This window comes from Phoxinus phoxinus, assembly GCF_949152265.1.
Source record: "Phoxinus phoxinus genome assembly, chromosome: 22".
Lineage (NCBI taxonomy): Eukaryota > Metazoa > Chordata > Actinopteri > Cypriniformes > Leuciscidae > Phoxinus > Phoxinus phoxinus.
In genome coordinates, this window is record NC_136897.1 from 18,009,677 (window position 1) to 18,031,041 (window position 21,365).

At 38.5% G+C, this 21,365-nt stretch overlaps 2 protein-coding genes across 2 annotated transcripts in view; one reads left to right on the forward strand and one right to left on the reverse strand.

The window, feature by feature from the left end:
• Positions 1–21,365, forward strand: part of pnp4a (purine nucleoside phosphorylase 4a) — a 73,864-nt gene that overhangs the window by 25,257 nt on the left and 27,242 nt on the right. The gene's annotated exons all lie outside the window — the stretch shown is intronic.
• Positions 896–7,372, reverse strand: sox12 (SRY-box transcription factor 12). The gene is made up of 2 exons (XM_079597427.1): positions 7,160–7,372; positions 896–6,754 (listed from the first exon to the last, which is right to left on the reverse strand). Exon 2 carries the CDS (start codon positions 6,701–6,703, stop codon positions 5,594–5,596), a length of 1,110 nt encoding a protein of 369 aa, XP_079453553.1. The 5' UTR covers positions 6,704–6,754; positions 7,160–7,372; the 3' UTR covers positions 896–5,593.

Consider the following 21,365-nt stretch of genomic DNA (forward strand, 5'->3'; position numbering starts at 1 on the left):
ATGGTTAGAGAGTCAGACTATTAACCCGAAGGTTGTGGGTTCGATTCTCAATACCGGCAGGAAATGACTGAGGTGATCAAGGCACCTAACCCTGTAATCGCTCCCAGTGCGCCACAGCAATATGACTACCCACGGTTCCGGGTGTGTGAGTCCACGGTTTGCAGTTTGTGCGTGTTCTCTACTCGCTGCTCCTAGTGTGTGTGCACTAACTTGAATAGGTTAAATGCAGAGGGCAAATTCTGAGTATGGGTTACCATACTTGGCCTTCATGTCGCCAATGTCGCCCTTGGTTGGAGTGGCCATGTGGCTCTATGTTAGGAGAGATTACACAACTCGTGCCATATGGAAGTCTTCGCTGAAGTTTAGTTGACTAATCAAATAGCCCTCATTAAACTTGATAAAATGAACATGGTTCCTTAATGAATAAATGCGAAAACAGTGCGTTATTGAGTTACAACAATAAGGATATTTCAGTTCTGGCCATTTTCAGTTGCGTAGGCTTAAAGCATCTAAAAATGGTTCTTGTGTTTGTTAGTGCTAAAGCATTTTCATGTCACATGAGCTGGCTGTGTGCGTTTGCATGTAACGTGCTGTCAATTACATTGCTGCTGCAACCTTTCATGCCTGTGCGCTTTGACCACAAGAACATCTGCATCCTTTCTGAAACTCACGTCAGAGACAGAGTGGGAGAAACCCGCAGCGTTAAACAGACACACATGACGGGTCTATGTTAAATGCATGTCAGAAAAATTGTATCTACATATGGACAGCTTGCTTATGCCACATATGCTTAATCCACAGTAATTTAATTTATAAAAGTAGCTTTATGCGCATACATGTAATTGTGTTGACGTGCATGGAAGCTCTTTAAAATCACACAGACAGACAGAAAGGTTGATTAAAGCAGTTTATTGATGAGGGTGTCATTACACTGAGTCCATCAAAACAACAAACTGTGCTGCTCAGATCTACCATCATTATGTACACAAAAGTGCTTTCATCTCTATTTGTGCTCAGTAGCAATGAGGTATAGAGATACTACAACACACTGTGGAAGCAGACATGCACATGAATTAGCTAATGCTAATTGTCCAAAACTATGTTCTGCTAACATCTTGAAGACTCCTGTTTATTGAAAGTTATTTTGCCTTTTTATTGCAGTGCATTGAAAAGAATGACTAACAATCACAATCTATGATGCACAAACCTACAGAGAGTTGTGCAGAAATATAATTCTCTAAACCTAGATTACAGCAACAGTTGAAAAATGAATTTTTTCAAAAATGAAAAATTCCTGTCATCATTTACTTACCCTCATGTTGTTCCAAACAAAACACATAAGGAGACGTTTGGAAGAATGTTGACACAGCTCTAGTCCACACAATGAAAGTAAACAGTGACTAGGAGCTGTCAAGCTCCAAAACCAACAAAAAGCATCAAAAGAGTCATTCCGTTATTTACTTAACATCTTGCTTGACCCCCATGGTTACTATTCACTTTTACTGTATGGAAAGAGCAGCTTAGACATATTGGAAAAACTTCTTCTTTTTGAGAAGACACCCATATTTAAGTCTGAAGGATTTTTTTGGGGGTGAACTATCCCTTTAAGAGCATGATGAAAGCACCAATACAAACATTACAACATCACTTCTGCATGTGTTAAATGAACTCTTAGACACGAACACCACACATTGTCATACTTTATGCATATGTCTCTGTGTGTCAGCGAAACAATGTTTGCTGCTCAGATCAAGCAGATGCTGTGGTCATTCATGCAAAGGCAACGAAATCTTTTGATTCAGTGTAATCATGTACAGCATGACTTTGGTTGACCTGGATGACAGACAAGCATTCAAAAAACATAATGGAATAAACATCACTTTTTTGGAAAAAAGTTGCTGGTTTTGTGACCATTCAGTCATCTTCTGATTGCATAAGGAATAAATAATAATAAAAAACGAATGTAAAAGAACGACCTCTATTATTTCCTCAGGAAACAATCATCTAACTATGAAAAATGGTAAAACAATGTATTTTGAGGCAACATGGTCATAGTTTGGCCATCTTTTGATTCTGGTGAGTGCTTTAGCTGATGACTCTTGATGTTTTATTTTCCACAAGAATTTCATAGCATTGTCACATTCCAAGATGATCATAGGGGATCCGACATAAGATTTCTCACCCAACAGTACAGTCTGAAACAGCACCATGCTGAGATTATAAATTAGCTCTGAGCCTAAAATCAGTGTTGTATTGGGAGTTATCTGGTTATGAGCTTGGTTTTGTTGCGTTTGTTGCAGGTCAAACCACTGTGTTGGTCTGTGGAGTCTTCTGTGATAGATCAGCTTAGTGCCATTAAAATACTTCAGTCCTGAAGGGGAAGACTGGGCCTATGTTTTGTAAAAAGACTCCATTGGTGGCAATCACTGATTATGGCAGCAGGTTTCTTACAGACATGGAAATGAGGAAGCGCATGCTCTGCATATGACAGGTTTAGCAAAGCTGAGTCTGGCCTGTGTGAAATTAGCATTGCCCTTGGTTTTCTATCGCACAGAATACTGTTCATTAATCCCCAGCCAAGAAGTAGGAGGTGCCGACCAGATGGGTATTTTTACATTGCTTCAGTTATATACAGCTTTCTGCATTTATCACTTTGACACTAATTTGCCTGAGCCCATCTGTGATGTGTCGTTCCTATTTTCTGGCGCTCTTAGTAAATAAATAAATGACAGCGTCTATGAAATAAAAATAAAACATTTGCTAAATGATCAAATATACTGGCAAAGTATAAACGTAAAGCACCCATTTTTAAGACACATTTAAATAATGTTTTATTTACAGCCAAAAAATGCACCCAGAAGTATTGTGGAATTTCAAATATTTAATATTTAAAAAGGTACAACTTTGCAGATTGACCTTTGATGCTACATACAGTTATTTTGCAGATCATCAACAATGACATACAATGGCCAAACAGAGTGCATCTTAGTAATGGCTGAATCAAAGCAGATCCACATTGGGCTGATGTTTTTAGTCCTGAGTCCGTTTAATTGACTGCTGGTGTTTGGTACGGTATTGGTTCAGTGTATGACCTGATATTATTCAAGAGTGTATGGAGACAGATTTGATTGGCATACGTCTTAATGCAAAGACTCGTTCCTGTGTGATAACTTCAGGTGTGGCGAGCCATTTCACAATTTCAGTAGTGCAGAATCCGCTAAAATAGTGAATGTATCGCTTTCCTGAAATCATTTCCCTGATGATTGTTGAAGGCCTAAGCCTTTTGATTTACCTATTCACAAATCCTTATTTATGACACATGCAAACTTGAGTTTGGTTTTTCATAATACAAATGACCTTTCTGTATTACAAAGGTAATTCCATCCAGCCTCGCATGTGAAGAAACTGACGTTTCTAGTAGCTTGCGTAATTACTACAGTTTCTACAATTTTGAGCATTTAAAATACCAACGTTTCGGTTTTAAAGCACTAAATCTTTCTGCTCTATACATATATGTTGACTTAATGTTTTTTACACATATGTTTGTGTTTTATGAATGAAGGCATCGTATCAAAGCCGTGCCCATCTTTCCTATCGGTCCTCTTGTGTTTAACGCCATTTCCCTTTTTAGTTGAGACACATATACCTGAATTACATGTGTAGTTTGACCACCGAATGTGGCATCGATCTAAAATCCACTTGATAAAACTAAGATTTTTGCAAACTATCGTTGTCTAGAAAAAATACTGGTTGTACAGAACTAGTTAAGTCAACTCTTTCCTACAATAAGGAAACACATCAAGATGGAGGCTGTTTATGCCTCTGTGGTCAGTGTGACAAAAGTAGTCATTATGCAGTCCAAACAGTGAGGTTAAACCAAGAGCAAACACACATCAGGTCCCTTTCCTTTTGTGTTCCTTCGCTTTGCACAGCATGCTGCTGCATCTTCACAGGACGTCGGGAATCGACGAGGATTAACAGTTTATGTAAGATACGAACTGCAGGGTTTGTTGTCCCTTCTCTGACAACTGTTGGTGGGAGGTAAATAATGCCGGTCTTCCGGTCACCAACTGAGCTGAAATTAATAAGAGCATTTGGGTGAAAGAAAAGAGGACGGATCCTGTTTTGAGAAATCGGGGCATTCTGTCACTTCGGTTGGCTTCGGATGGTTTCTCCGGGAGAGAAAGAGACGCTCACAAGCACACACAGATCATCACAGATGAATTACCTACGGGAGGCACTAGGACCTAGACAAACGATCCCTGAGAGAGTCAATGGGGGCCAGCTGGCAGACACAGATTTCTAGCCCTGATCGGGGCAGCTGCAGCCAGACTGCAGACATGACATGCATTTCAGTGAACCGGTGCAAGAGCCCCCCCTCGTACCCCTCCCCACCCCGGCAGACGCTCGGTACGCACAGAGTCCGACCCCTGCATAAAAGCTGCTGCCTGCATGGACAGATGCACAGTTCCCTGAAAGAACCAATCCCAACCCCCAAACCCTAACCTTATCCCCCTTTTGTCCATAGTCCAAACAGTTCAGGCACACATTGACGCACACACACACACACACAAACACCTGCACGCAGGGCCGATGCAGAGCTGCCTTTAAATCACATGTGTGTCTTAACGTCTGTGGCAATGGCAAGGTGATGAAAGTGCTATTACCTAATTAACGAATAGGATATGAATTATGTGTCTGCAGTGATTTCCTCCACAAGGTTACTGATGCTTTACTGTAAGTGCTGCATGTTTTAATAAATGGTTTCAGTCATCATTTCCTTTTCATAATTTCTATCCCAGTCTTTTAGAATATTAATGTACCAATACTGTCAGTGGACCTTTATCTTTGTGCACATTGAAACGTCTGGTGGAAGTCATATTCGAATTAATAATGACTAAGAGTTTTCATTATGAGCAGTATGTTACAGTGCTGTTATTAAAGGGCTTGTTCAGCCAAAAATGAAATTTGTCACCATTTACTTGGAACACAAAAAGTCCCGGTGGAACACAAAAGAAGATATTTTGAAGAATGTTAGTGTTTTTTCTTCACACAATGAAACTCAATGGTGTCCAGTGTTGTTTTGGTCCCCATTGACAAAAACGTATGAAAAAAACAATTGACATTCTTCAAAATATCTTCTTTTGTGTTTCGTAAAGAAAGTAAGTCATATAGGTGAGTAAATGATGACAACATTTACATTTTTGGGTGAATTGTCTCTTTAAATCAATACAGGCTTTTGCTTCTAACTGCTGCCCATCAGATACTTGGAGACAGAAGCTTTCAGTTTAAAACATTTATCGAAACAGCTGGTAAAACTTAGTCCTCTGTCTCTAAGAAATACACGCAGCTTCCTCTGAAGTGTTGAACAAGATCTGAATGTCTTACTCTCTTGAACAGCTCTGCAAAGCCCTGTGTGTCTGTTAGCTAAACCAACAAGATGTGACATGCTTGGAAAGTAAAGCAATAGCACTTACGGGATTCATTGAGAGAAATAAACACATGGAAAAAGGAATTGTCCAAGTACAATATGGACAAAATATTTTAGAATTGGCAGCTATGCAGGCATGACCACATTACAAAGGGCTCAACTTCAGTAGGTGAACACTAGGTCTGAGATACTGGGCACAAGCAAGTCCCCAGAAATCATTTCATTCACCTCTGGAGTGCAGTAATCTGGGAAGTCAAAATGGGATCCTGAGTTGGCATGAAATGCTTCAAAGTCCTTGTCCAGAGCAGAGCAGTCCATGGGCATACTGTTAGAAATGATATGCAAGAGTTCCTCGTCCAGTTCCTCATCTGAACAGGCTGATGACACCAAAGAGGAGGAGCTGGTTGAGGTCGGTGTGGAGGATCTTCCAGATGTCGACCCTTGTGGCTCGCTCATCGTGGAATCCGGGGGAGCCTGGCACTCACTGTCTGAGGAGAGACTCTGGATGCTGCTGGTTTGAGAGATGGGCACTTTCACTCTGAGCTCAGGAACTGGTTGCTGGTCCTCAGAGGGAACGGTGGCCTGCTGGTGAAGGACAAAGTGACTTGACGGTTTGTGATCGTCTTGCAGAGTCACTGGACTTTCTAAGTTTACATCCATCGTGTCGTCATCGCTCATGCTCTCGCTGTAGCTCTTGTATTTATTGCCATTGAAGTTCATTTTATGCTTGGTAGAAGCAGGTTTGATCTTTAGCCCTTTGCAGGAGAGCCCACTAGATCTTCCTGAATGGGGCTTGCTGGATTTCATAGGCAACTTCTCGCCAAGTTTCACAGGGGTAGAGCACTTGCTCTTTTTCCTGGGCCGGTACTTGTAGTCAGGATAGTCAGCCATGTGCTTTAGGCGCAATCTTTCGGCCTCTTTTATGAAGGGTATCTTCTCATAATCGGGCAGTAGTTTCCAGCGCTTTCCGAGGCGCTTTGAAATCTCAGCATTGTGCATGTCAGGCCACTGTTCCATTATCTTCCGTCTCTCAATCTGGGACCAGACCATAAAAGCGTTCATTGGTCTTTTGATGTGCCCAGTTGGAGTTTTGCACCAGTTGGGATCTTTGTTAGAAGGTACATGTCCAAACACCTCAGCATCGTCTTCTGCGGCCAGTCCCACAAACACCTCTCTGGTAGAATTGCTGTCCATGACTGACAAGTATTTGTGGGTTCTTTGCTGAACCATGATGCAGCGCTGAGATCTATTCAGTAGGTTCCCTAGAGTCATCCATGACAAGACACTCTAAGATGCAGCAACTCATCAATTCCTGCTTTTATCCTGAAACAAATACAGACATGTCTTCAGTGACCTCCTATAAACTTCATTTGTTAAATACAAACTTTAACTTTTCAAGACAACAGTTTTAAAAATGTAATGTTTTTATAGTATTTGTGGATAATTACATAGATATTTAAATGTCATTTAAATCAGTTACATATGACGTGTGTGTGTATTATTAAAATATATAGTAAATTAAATGTCTGTATGTGTATATATATATATATATATATATATATATATATATATATATTTACTATTTAATTTTCTAAACATTTTATTAATACTAATATATATATATATATATATATATATATATATATATATATATATATATACACACACACACACACACACATACAAACAATCATTTTTTTTTAAATATGATTAAAATGTAGTACTTACTATAGAAATGAAGACAGCTTCTGCTTAATATGCACAATCACTTGCTTTCCTCACATAAGCATCTCCTCTGCTGTAGCAGTTGTGGTGGAAGTAAAAAAAAAAAACTCCAGCGTCTGCCTGCTGTTTTATCACTCTGTCCTGCATGCGGACCCTCTCTCTCAGACGCTCTCTATCCTCTCAGTCACTCTCCCTATCCTTGTCTGCCGTTTCTCCTCCCTGCTCCCTCTTTGTAGGGACACCCCCCCTCGTCTGCTGTTTTATAAACCCACACTGTAAACAGCTCAACCTTACCAGACACAGTCTCCTCCCCTTCCACCCACCGCTCTCTGTCGTGGTGCGTGTGTTTGTGTGCATGTGGGTGTGTGAGTGTCAAGGATGGGGGGGTGAAAGTTTCCATGCAGTGAGGCACAGCTACAGTGCAGCGGATGGAAAGAGAGAGAAAGAGATGCTAACTGAAGAGGTGTTAAATGCTACAAGCAAAAACTTAAATTAGGACAAGACCTTCAAGGCAGTCTGGCACATGTAGAGTCATGTATTCATGAGTCTGTGTGATGTATTTCTCGATTTTCATAACTGGAAGTAGCACACTTGCAGGCATACCTTCAGTGTTGGCATTTTTATGTGTATTTTAGGTATCTGACACAATCCATGCACTTTTTTTTTTTTAATGAACACCAAGATTTTAGGTTTAAATGTATGTGAATATGTAAGTGAGAGTGTTCATTTAAAATTCTTTAACAACAACCTTTTTACGTTTTCTGTGTTGCCTTTGATTTTTAACGGGAATGAAAGCAAGGCCGTGAGGGATGGACATACATCTCTTCAGTGGGTTGTTGTACTGTTATTTAATCGGTTTTTGGATGGTTCTGCTGGAAAAAAAAACACTGCAAAAATGTCTTTCCAAGAAATTTCAATAGACAAAAAAACTCCAGAAAACATGAGCTGTGAAAAATTATAAGTGATCTAGGAGCTTTATACAACTTTTTACAGTGGATGCCATTGAAAGTAAGTCTATCCCTCACAGTGCAACGCATGACAAGGTTTTATGGGCGATAGAAATATCTAAAAACAAATAAATTGTTACTCATCTTTTACACAAATGCCACAAGCACAACAACAATATAAACTAAAAATGTTTCACAGGTGCAAGCATAGGCTTAGGCTTCCCCGGCCTGCTGCTGCTTCTGATTGCTTTTAGAGGGAAAAGCTGCCCATAACTACTGGTTTAGGATCAGTTTTCTACGCAATAATAGAATATTGGCGAAACAGATTTTGCAACTGATTGAACGCAATGACCAATCAGAGGTGTTTAAGTTAGAATCCACTCACCTCTCCGAACGCTATAGTATTTGTTCAGTGCTGAGTTCTTCATGCTCATAACTGGCATGTTGAAAGATTCATAGTCAACTTCATTGATTATAACGGAACTTTGTGAGATTGGAATAAACTAAAATGATTGACAGCTTTTTAGTGATTATAAAGGGAGTAGTTGTAGCCTATTTTTGCCTTTCTGTTACAATTCATAGTGGTTTGTGAATGTAGATGCTTTAATTACAAATAATTCATCGGGAGCATTTATGCCGGGATGTCTAGGTTTTTGTTAAGCGGCCTAAATTTTATGGACATAAAGAAAAAAAGTATTCTTTTACCGGTGGGTAGGAGCAGGACATAACATGGATGTTGCAGGTGGGAGCGGAAGAAGGCATTGCTTGAGCAAGACAGACTTTTCGTTGTCATTGTTAAATGTAGTCTTCAGAAAAATAAATGTCTATTTTTCATAGTGTACGTAATACTTTTGTGGTGGCTAAATTCATTTGTAGCATTGAAAACAATGTTTTGTTTTATTTAAACTAAGTATTACAGAATTTTAATATTAACCATTTATTGGTTATTGGTATCGACCATAACTTGAAAATAATTATCAGCTTAACAATATCACACAGAATTGTAATATTTGTGCATATCTAGTCAAAACTATTAATTTTACAATAGAATATAGTATGTCACACTACAGAATGTCAACTCATGCAACTCATAAAGTATTTTATGCAAACTGCTTCTTTTTTTTTTTACTATATAAAGATAAACATGTTTTATCACTAAAATGTCATGGATTAGATGCTTGTGATAAATTGATGGCTGAATGGACATGGACAAAGAGATAAGTTATCTGCAATCTATATTATTCTTAATCTTGGACAATATGCAGTGGGTCTTTTTCTAGTGGCTTCACACATCAATTTCTTCTGTAAAGTAAAATGTTAATGAAGGAGCATGGGGAATTCAGAACATCTAATAAGCCTGCCTTCAGAATCTGAACATTAAACGAGAAGATCTGAAAGCATATGTGACTGTCCTGGTCTGACATCATTACATCTTTTCACAAAATTGACGATTAGAATGAGCTATCATCATCTGAATAGATACAGCCACTAATGCTTCAGTGAAATATGTCAGCCGATCCATATGGTCAGCGTCACTGCATCAATAAGCCGTTGCATCAATACATGCTGAAATGGCCCAAAACAGTTAATTAAAGCAGACTGTCACTAAAGTGCCAATAATGGTAATATACATTTAGTAATCAATGAAGGGCGGTCGTCAGAACCCGAGGGCTGAAGTGCAAGCTTGCATTCCTCTGGTTATTTCCATATAATAGGCAACTGTCCAAAATCTTGTCTGCCAAATTATATATTCCCATATAGTCATGCATCAGTCGACTCATGTAATTCTGATATAGGTGTACGAGCCAGGTTTTTTCGTTCTCATCGTATTCTCTGAATCAGCAAAAAAAAAAAAAAAAATCTAATCCAATTACAGATATGTTTGCACGGCCTATTGTGTCAAGTTCATAGTGAACATCAGTCCATTGAGACCTCTTAACAGTGTCAGTATGTCCTCCAGCACTTAACGTAATGATCTGGACCATGTCACTGCGTGTCAGACATATTCGTTTGACAAATAAAACTGATATTAGCCCGAGCGATTTTTTTTGGGGGGGGTGTTAAACGAAAAAAGACAACAACACTATCACCCACCGACCTAGTTCAGGCCCTGGCCAAATCCCTGGCCAGACCTAGACACCTCATCTAATTACGGAACGGGCAGAAAGGGGAGGATTGGACCCCCTGAGCAGGATGGGTGTCTGTCTGGCTGATAAGGACGGGGCCTCCTCCTCTTCCGTACCCGTCCTGAGCGAGCGAGCGTTAGAGCGGGACACAGATAGATCATCTTTCAGGGATTAGTGGGCAGAGGGAGGAGGGCACCGCTTGATCTCACTGCTGCTCCAGTTTCTGAAAAAGAGGGAGCAGTGATGCCACCGCAGTGCTGAATGAACCTGGAGGACGCATGCTGGATCACCTCATAACACTCTTTTGCATTCTTTGTTTTTAAAGCTGGTTATTTTGCCTAATCTATCAGCCCCTGTGGTAGATGTAAAATGGTTGCGCGGAAACAATAACATGCTTGTCACATGTATGAGTGTTTCCTAAAGAACTTTACAATTTTGTACAACTCTGGATCTCTGGATGTTTCATCATGATATCATTCATTTGATTAGGACATTTTTCTAGTATTGTCAAACGTGTAAAAAATGTAATGTCAAAAATAACATTTGACCTTAATTCCATAGAAATATGTATTTGTATTAGGTCAGTAAGATTTTTTAAATGTTTTTGAAAGTATCTCATTGTTCAAAAATAGTGAAAATGGTTATATTGTGAAATTATTCTAATTTTAAATACCTGCTTTCTATTTTTTTTTATCCTTCAGAAATCATTCTAATTTGCTGATTGGTGCTCAATAATTTCTTATCATCTTCAATGTTGAAAAGAGTTGGGCTTTAATATGTTTTTATAGACGATTTTTTTAAACCATTTTTTCCCCCAGACTTTTTTGAATGGAATGTTCAAGATTTTTTTTTTTTTTGTAACAATGTAAAAATAATTTATTCAGTCATTTCTCACTTTTGATCAATATGATGAATCCCAGCTAAATAATTTCAGTTACACGTTTTTTAAGGTTTCCTTGTTACAGTGTAATTATACATTTAAGTATTGAGTAGTATTAATTAACAACATGTACTTACTATAGGGTTAGAGTTTGGTTTAAGGTTAGTTTCATGTAATAATTCATAATTTACTGTTATTACCACAGTAAGTACATGTGACAAGGACGCTGTAAAATAAAGTGTAGATTTATTTTAAAAGTATCATTATTTTTAGATACTTATATAATTATATATACATTTTGTTAAATATATGCACTAATAGTCAACACATTTATTATATATTTTTTTCACTAAACCTGTTGTTTTTATTATTTCATGTGTTTTAATAAATCTGTAATGAAAACTAGTTTTTATTAGTTTCTCCATTGTACATCTATGCTTGTGTATTCGTTGCTCTTGTTGTACGTGGACATCTGCAGTGGACAGACATGCTGCGGTGCGCATATGAAATGCAAAGGCCGGATATGAAATTGATATGAAAAGGCTTTTTAGAGTAACTATAGTTAAACACTATTGACACATAAGCATCCTCCTCCATGGTAAGTGGTGGTCGTGCAGCAGGGTGTAAGTGTGTGTTTGTCTGTTTGTTTTGGGGCTTGAGAAGATTACGCATTACATCCTCGCTTGCACTGGCAGACACAAGTCAGAGATTTTAGCCTGTCTAACCCCCTCCTCCTTTTCCTGTGCTGGTAACCTTTGGCCTTTTTCAGACAGAAGCAAGAGAAATGAACGTGAACTCCTAATCTCCCAGTCTACAACCCCTGACCCGTTTGAGACTTCTCCCCTGCCCCCCTCGGCCATCCGTTTCTGAGAATAGAAACTCAGTCTGAACTCGAACAGAGATGACAGATTAGTGCGGAGTGTATAAATCTAATCTCCCTAGAGGAGAAAAGATGAATATTCCTGATTGCCCCAAAACCCAAATCAAATCAAACTGTTATATCATACAACCACACTCATACATCAGTTCCTCGTCTAGTTTTGGCTGGTTTATTGTATAGAGTCTATTTAAACAGTCATAATCTGTGATGCATTCAGACAATTCTTAAGTCTTGCTTCTTTCTAAGCTGCTTTGATAACTCTATTTACAAAATGGCTGTTGTGGATGCAATTCCATTATGGAGCAACTATGTTGTGTAACATCACCAGATGGGGAATATAAACATTAATCGACAGCTTGTAGCTTTGGAAACTCAATAAGACATGTACAACAACAACATTTGTTGTGAAGATATCAGGGATGGAGATGTTCAGCGCAATTCTGCTTTTTATATTGTAAGAGTCAGTCTACCCTCTGAAAGTGGAGGGTCAACAGGGAGATCCTCGCTCTACTACTGCTCCCCCTGTTCTGTCCAATCACAGGCCAGGATTCTGAGGGTCAAGCCTCTCCCGAGGGGTCAGTGACTAAGTGGGGCGATAGAATGAGATAAATAAAGGGGATCCGGACTGTGTGCAGTGGCAGTGACAGGCCAGGACCTTAAAAGGTTGCATCTGAGCACTTTAGAGAATCACGTCTCCCCCATGAACTCTCAACCATCGTAGCCCACCCTTGTTGTTTCCTTATTCATAATAGAGAGGGTCTATTATTGTACCACTGAACTAAGAAACACACGTAAACATCCACATTAGTGCACTTTTTGCTTGTCTGATAAACATGAATAGCTAAATTATGTTACTCCAGAGTTAAATGAAGTAAAGAAGGTGTAAAAGTATTTACTTTTGAATTTATTCATGTAAGAAATGTTGATCTTATTAGGACTATATTTAATTTGTATTAACACCCCCAATTTATTATGCTCCAGCTCTTGTTTAAGGAGACATGGGTCTGATGTCAAAGGCCCATAGATATTTATAGCTGAAGTTATTATTTATTATGAGATATTTGTCAAGTAGGCAGCAACAGTCAATTAGAAAGATTTGAATGGATGCAGACATTTAATATGCATGCTTTGCAAACAATCAAACAGTAATTTTATTAATAATAATACATGTAACTTATTTTGATGAGTTAAAGCAATGTAAAAATGTATGTGGTTAGCATATCTCCATCTATTTCACCTTGGACAGTTTTTGACAGTTGGTAAAAATGAGAAACCAAGAATAAATGGAGGTCGATGACGGGTGAAAGGAATATGAATATGTAGAGTTTACATAGTGTCCCTAACAAATCAAAAGCCTGGCTTTGACATTGTCAGATGAGGGCAAACCATAGAAACAGGGCTTTGGAGTGAAGGGCAGGACAGGGTACATGCTGTTCTGCTATGATCCAAACTCCCCAACTCTATCATTATGAGCATAACACTCCTGACATTTATGTTATCCTCCTCTGTCTGGGTCTCAGGCACTGAAGCTCCACATGTTCTGGCACCTCTTTGCTTGGAGACGATCTTATACGTTTTTATCCCAATTTTCTTCTTTTGATATATTTTCAAGACAACCCATTTTCTCAGGGAGTAAACATAATGGAAACAAGTTAATCAAAACATCTGACAAGATTTAAGGATTATTGTCGACTGATGTAACTCACCGGTTCACTTGACTAGCACAGAGAAAAATGTTTCTCATGGCCAATACGATTTTCTTTTGAGCGCAACTCCATGACATCTGTCTGTACGTAGCCAATGAAAATAATCTGTGTAATATCAGCAGGAAATTTGTTTTTCCTTAGAAACAATCTGTTCCAGATGAACAACATGCTGCGGGATACAAGCTGTACTTTTTATTGTACTTTACATTGTTTCTGAGGCAGCATCTCCCCTCTCATAATAGGGTCTTCATCATTGTTTCAATCACAGCTGTAGTAAACTGCGCTTCCCAAGGATATAAGCAGAGAGCAAATGAGGCTACATCTCTCTCCAAGCCTTATTAATAAATCTGCCTGGTCCCTGGCAGACACTCTTTGACAAAGGATAAAAGAGTCTCTTACAACTCAAAAGACACTTATGTTCTATCTAGAAGATGTTGGAGTATCAGTCATAAATCTGAAGAGGAATACAGATTGCAGTTTAGTGAATTCTTTATGCTTTAGTTATTCATTGTTAGGCAAAGAGCATTTATGCATAAATGCTTCAACCCTGCTTCTGGGGACCCACTGTGCTGAAGTATTTCATTTCAACCCTAATCAAACACACCTGAACCGGCTAATCAAGCTTGTCAGAGTCGCCTGAAAATATACATTTGCATAATTTTGTCCAAATGCAGGTTGAAATATTACCATTATTTAGTGTATATAAACAACTTAAGCATTCTGCTCAAGCATGCCTGAAATTATTCAACTTTAAACTATGGATTATTTGATTTATCTTGCAGATATGTAATTTCTCTCACCATAATTAATTTTAGTTTATTGCTTATCTTTGAAATAATGAGGAAAGGCATGTTTATCTAGAATGTAAAGAAGAAAGACAAAAGTAAGATTAAACATTGTACTATGATCGGATTACTTGAAGCAATTATATTCTTTATCTAATATCTTGTGGAAATATTTTTGTTAGTCAAAAAAAATTTTTGGTGCAGATTTTGTGTTTTTGTTATTGGCGAAACTAAATAAACCTTCATTAACAGATATTTTAGTAATTTAATTTCCCATAATTCCTATTAAATCTGGTGCAAAAACAACACAGGTGCCAATACATTGCGTTATCAGTGGACACATCATTCTGAGTGATATTTTTGTTTGTTGCGTTTATGTCGTCAGAAGACTAGCGATTTTGTGTTGTTAACACCTTTTCTCCTTTCTTTAGCTATTAGTTTGTGTCAGTTTCAACCTTTTTCTCGGTTGCAGTTAACACGGGAGGTGACAATCTTGTTCCAATTACTCCCTGCCTGCAAGGCAGCCTGAACCAATAGCATTATAATATTTTGATCATGGAAGTGGGGTGAAGTCTGCCCTGTGGGACCCTCTGCACCTGTACTGCTTCACGCTCACGATCTCTCTCCAAACGGAGCTACGCCACGGTTCCCAGCCTGCCTGCAGGAGAACTTCAGCTTGCAACCTTTCTGCTGATGTGTGACATCTGGTTCTTTACGGGAATGTTTCATTCGCTAAAGACTCTTCCGCGCCACAGCCTCCGGCGCAGTGTAAATGCTGAGCATCGAATTTTGGGATAGCATTCAGAAAGCTGCTTTTTCTCTTGTCCTTTTCTGCATAACAGTTTCTATTTTCTAAAAAAATATGCAGTAAAATAAATCGTAGATTTAGCTTCCAAGTCTTCCATAGTAAATACATTACTGTACACATTTGTTGTTGTTGTTGTGGTGATCAACAGCATGCCTCAAATGCTGTCAGTAGAGCGTAAGCTGTATTTAACCCTCAACATTTCTTTAAAATGCAGAGGATGATAGATTTGATGAGATAAACATAGTTTATTTATGGGGTTATACAGTACATTAAATCCATAAAAAGAAAATCCTCTATATTTATAAAATGGTAATCTAAATGAAACATGCATAGTTCCTGTAACCTCTACCAAAACTCATGTGTCTCATTTATTCTGGATAGGTGCCTTTCATTTTACAGTTCCTCTGGGTTCATCTGTATCTCAGCACATTAAAATCCAGCACCAGCCTCTAGCCTTGACAGCACTGACAGCAAAATCACAGTCTCCCCCATCAGACACCATTACATGGGAAATGGCAGTCACGGGGGGAAAAGAGAGGCAATTTACAGCCGTTTAAATGCAAGACACAGTCCCGGCTCTGGGACTTTCTTACTCTGACTTCTTCAGAGAGGAGCCATTGATCTGCAGCAGACAGACAGCACGCTCAGACTGGGCTATAAGTAAGTAGAAAGGGGTAATGATGATAACCTCGGACTGAGAGTGATGAGCATAGAAGAGCACGCGCGATCACCTTATTTGAACCCGCGAGGACAGGCAGAGAGGACCATGCCGAGATCCTGTTGGCTGTGAATCGCATGGATAACTCTGATGAAGGTGGTTCAATATGTGTTGCTTAACATCTAATTTTGGGGCCTGGTGATGTAATTTTTGTGCTCCACACCACCAATCCCGTCTTTCATTGGTCAGATAGTCCCGTCCCCAAATTCATGCTATTGGTTGAGCAAGTGTTGCTGCAATGGACTGGTCAGAAAAGTTTGAAAGGACCACAGTGTTTATACTCTTCTGGAAAATCATCCTATGAATTGCTAAAGTGATAGTTGTCTCAACACATTAATAGAAGTATTTTAACCAAAAATCGCTATTAGTCATTACTATAATTTTAGTACTATCTCTCCGCTTGTCTGTGTTTGCACATTGAGTCTGTATGGCGTCAATTTTTCAATTGCTCATTTTTTATTGCTCTTTATATTGTTAGGCTAGTAGGTATCAGCAAGTGTGTCTCTTGAGTCAGTGAATGAGTGAGTCATTTTGAGTCGTCATTTTGTTCAAAACATTGATTCATTCAGGAATGAAACTAATGACCGTCTTAATGAGTACATCCTTTAAATCATTAATTCTACTAATTTGTTTAAAACACTGATTCGTTAATGAATTATACAAGTTACTGTGTTTATGAGTGAGTCATTGAATCATTCATTCAACCGATTCACTCATTCAGCTTTATTGGGTAGTCAGTGAATCAACTGATTAATTTAAAAACACTGCTTCATTGAGGAAGTGTGAGTCATTAAATCATTCATTCAACTGATTCAGTTTTATATGTGAGTTACTCTACTCATTCAACTTTGAGTGAGTCACTGAATCAAACTAAAAAGAATAAATCACAGATTCATTCAGCAACAGCACTCTTGCTTGTGTGTGATTGGCTAAATATCTCACCAGTTGAAACTGTCACATTAACAAAATTTTCTGTTTTCTACAAAAAAGCTCTATTGTCTTTTGTCAATAGTGTAGCGATGTATGAAACGCAGCTCACACGAAAGTAATTTTCAATTCGCATGACCAACTGAACCCATTAAAAAAGTCGGCATAATACATTTTATATCTTTTAAAAGTTTAAGAGGACCTCGTGTGCGTTCAGATTCTACAGAAATTTATGGAGCTTTGTGCAGGTGCGGATCCTATGTGGCCAAATGTATCACAACCTTGATCTCACTAGAAGTAGGAGTCATTGTTTGACACGAGGATCTCACATGTGCCATCAAGGTGATGTACTGGTTAATTTTAGAATTGCAATAAAACAGTCTGTTAAGGTTTCATAAGCCTGGACTCCCACATTGAAAGTGAACGCACCAAGCCAGCTGCGTATATTAACATCAACATTAAGAACCACAGCCCAGAGCAGCTGATGTAAGATAGAGAGAAACATCTTCTCCTTTTTATATCTGCCAGCCTTCACTCGTTTAACCTCCTCAATTTAATGCCAGGTGCACAGAAATTATTAGATGGGTTGTCTATTGAACAGTGATTTATTAGGCCCTCAGACATGGAAAACCCAATTAATGGACATACAATATAAGTGCCAGACAGAGTGGTATGAAATCCTTTCAAATCTTCCGCAATCATGAAATTAATTTGACTTGCTTTGACATGTGTATCTCTAAATACCTGCAGTATACACCATAATCTCAATGGCTATCTCCAGGGAACTGCATTTTAATTTCATGGATATAATGCTAATTTACTGGGGAGTGGAAGGGGGGCAGGCGACTGGGAGAGGAGGCGAGGATAGATACAAAAATGGCCATGTCTAATCCTTCATCCTTTTTTCTGATAGCCAAGTTATTTAGGCGCTGTTCCTCTGTATGCCTATTTTTACAACCATTACAGCAAGACAAAAATAGCGTATTATCATTGCTTCCAAGCTGTGCAGGCTTAGGATTTACACACTGTAGATTCACGCTTTGCACTTTATTGTGATCCATCAATTTCTGTGAATATGATGCGCTCTTATGTTGGGCCAAGAGACGAAATGATGAAAGTGAGGACCACTGTCTAGAGCACATATTTACTCACAGTTATCTTGAAATGCACACATACAAAAAGAATTGTAAGAGATTATCCGCCAGTGTTTGCGCCGTTAGGAAACAGACTGCCTTTCTGCATCTCTTGGAGTCAGCTTGTTTGAGCTCATTAATGAATTCAGAACCGTCAAGCAACAAACCAAAGTGGACGGTTCTGACAACTAGCAGCCGTGGCGTCTTCAGAGCTGGCTGGCATGTGCCGGGACAGCTCTTTGATGCAACTATTGTAAACATCTGTTGGGTCTCATGGGAGACTGATGTTCAGCGTGGGTACCCCTCCAGAGGAATTAACTGTTCCTGCCTATTGTTTTCTCGGAAACAGAGCATTAATTATTTATCGGCGCCTCTATTGAAAGTATTTGATGTGCCACCCAATTTTAATAATAGAAAAGTACAAAATATAGACTGATAGTTCACCCAAAATTAAAATTCTGTCATTTACTCACCTTCACAGCATTCCAAACCAGTATGACTTTATCCATTCTGTGAAAAGAAGATATTTTGAAAAAATGTCAAAAATGTTGGACCCCAGTGACTTCCATTGTAAAGGTAAAAACATTGAGACATTTCTCAAAGTATTTTTATATTCCACAGAAAAAATAACTTGTTTTTCCATTCCACTGCGCTACTTTTCCATTGTTTTTTAATATAAACACACGCTAGAGGGACATGTTGACCTCACGTCTCGCATCTTTTACGTCTCACGCATGACACGCCGTTCTAAAAACACGGCGCTTATGTTAAACAACGTCTGTTTTTTCACTCATTCCACAGCCTGCATCTCACATTTTTCAAAGCAGAAACGCATTCTGTGTGAATGGGCCCTTATTTTGCTAAAGTAGCTTCATTTTTGGCCTTGTTACATTTTATTACATCAATGAAAGTTGAAAGCATCATTAAAGCAATGCATTGTCCTTGGTACAGATCCAATAGATCTCCGTGCCAAGTCACAGCATGCATCATGGGGGAACATGTAGAGGAGGCTGATCAATGGTATATAAGTTTAATATTGTCCTTGATTGTAAAGGTTGGCCATTGAATCTGCTTTGTGTTCTGTTACTCTGCAGTTTGGACTCTGTTTCATCCTCAACTTTCTCTCAGATTATTTTCTTCCCTCCCTTTTTGAAATTTCTCTTTTCTCGCTCTACCGCTTTTCTTCTGCAGAACTCCAGCTGTTCAGTGATACACTGTTCAAATCAGTACAGAAACACATGCCTGCTGCAAGCTCTGCAAAAAACCTAGCAGTCCACACACACACACACACACACACACACACACACACACACACACACACACACACACACACAACTAGTATTCCTATCATTATGGGGACATTACAAAGACAATGACTTTATACTGTACAAACTGTATAATCTAGGGCTGTGTATTTTGGATTATTTTGGATATATACCGTATATATATCAAGGACAATACATGGCAAAAAAAAATCTCAGGGGAAAAAATCTCTCAACTAATGCAGTTAAACTGAACTGATTTGTATACAAACACTTAATACACTCAAGGAAGTTTTTATATTAAATTAATAAAGTTATAATACTAACTATACAATTAAATAATTATATTTTTACTCCAATTCATTTTTGGAATATAAACATTTGAATGGTGTCTGTCAACTTGATGGATTTATTATATATAAATATATAGTAAAATGTTCCTCTCTAGAATTAATTTTTCTAGCTGACTAACGATTTATGGTCACTGAATATGTTTTTTTCTGAGGTAAATGTGATGTTACATTACATATTGTTTACTAGCCGTCTTTATTGACGTCTTTCCACGTTGAAACACTGATTGAGCGATTACATGAGACAGGATACGAATTCCGGTAAGTTGAACTGCATCTTTTAACATACTGTACCTTCAGATGTTCATTCATGTTTGTTTCGTGTGGTAACTGGTATTCAAGCGTAGGAGATGATCAGTTGAATTCTCTTGAACTGAGGTGCTACGGCGATCGGTCACGCCACACCAAACAGTGCCAAAACGTTTCTTTTTTGAATCAATCTGAGACTTTGTTTCATATCAAAAGTATCAATGCACAAAGCTTATTGCGATTTATTGGATAGGATAGACTAATCGATTTTAGGGATTTAAGAATTGATATCGGTTCGTAAAAACGAGAATCGATTAAAATCGAGAAATCTATATTTTATACCCAGCCCTATCCCCTAACCCTAAAAACATTACTTAGTATGATTTATAAGCTGTTTCCTCGTGGGGACCAAAAAGGTAAAAGATTACTGGTATTACTATCCTTATGGGAATATTTCGTTTACTTTTTATGTGGCGTGAAAGAGTCACATAAACCACTTTAAATCCGATCAGAGCAGTCGGACTGAAATGGATTTCCAGAAATGCGATTTGAATAGGATTTCAAACCACATATAGATGTAGCTCGAAACGGACTTGTAAAACTAAATCTGATCGGGTTTCACAAAAATCGGATTATGACTGACAGTCTGAACACAGCCTAATTCACCATAATGAATCAGTTTTGTCTAGTTCACTCTGACCTTTAACCTCAACCTTCTATTTACTGGGATTTCAAACTGTTAATTGATTGCTTGATGGATTCTTTTGATGTTCCTCGTGCATTGTGAGAAGAATTAATTGATTTCATCAGGTCAAAACTAACACCAGTATATTTCTCCGTGTGAGCTCTTCCTGTGCTGTTCTTCTTATGAGTTGGTTATGTGGTCCCTCAGCTGGAGGTGCGTGGCGTTGCGTCACAGACTCTTTATAAGTGGTAGGGTCCCGCTGTGTGTGTGGTGACCTGTGAAATGCCAGCGTCAGGGCGCACAGATGAAGCACAACTGGAGCTCATGCTGAGGAGAGAGCTCTGATGTGAAGTTCAAGCTTGAGGTATGGCCAGCTGGGCCTGCACCTTATCTTGCCCAGAAGATATCATACATAGAGCAAGTGCACATGCACACCAACAAAGGTATTTTAATGCGTAAGTCACACGGTCTGAATGTCATTACAATAGATACAACATATCATACAAAGTGACATTTGCAACTATTTAATGGTAGTTGTCCTCAAAACTAACTCCTTTTCAGCTATTTTTGCAGTTATGTTACAATAGATAAAGCGATTTCATTAACACAACGCTTCCTCTCCATTTATGAGTTTTTCCGGCAATCCATGTTTTCATTGTTATCTTCTGAAATAGTACAGAATCTCTGGATCCAAAAAGAAGCGAAGTATAGAAATAAGCGATAGATTGTTTATGCACATGTAAACTATCTCAA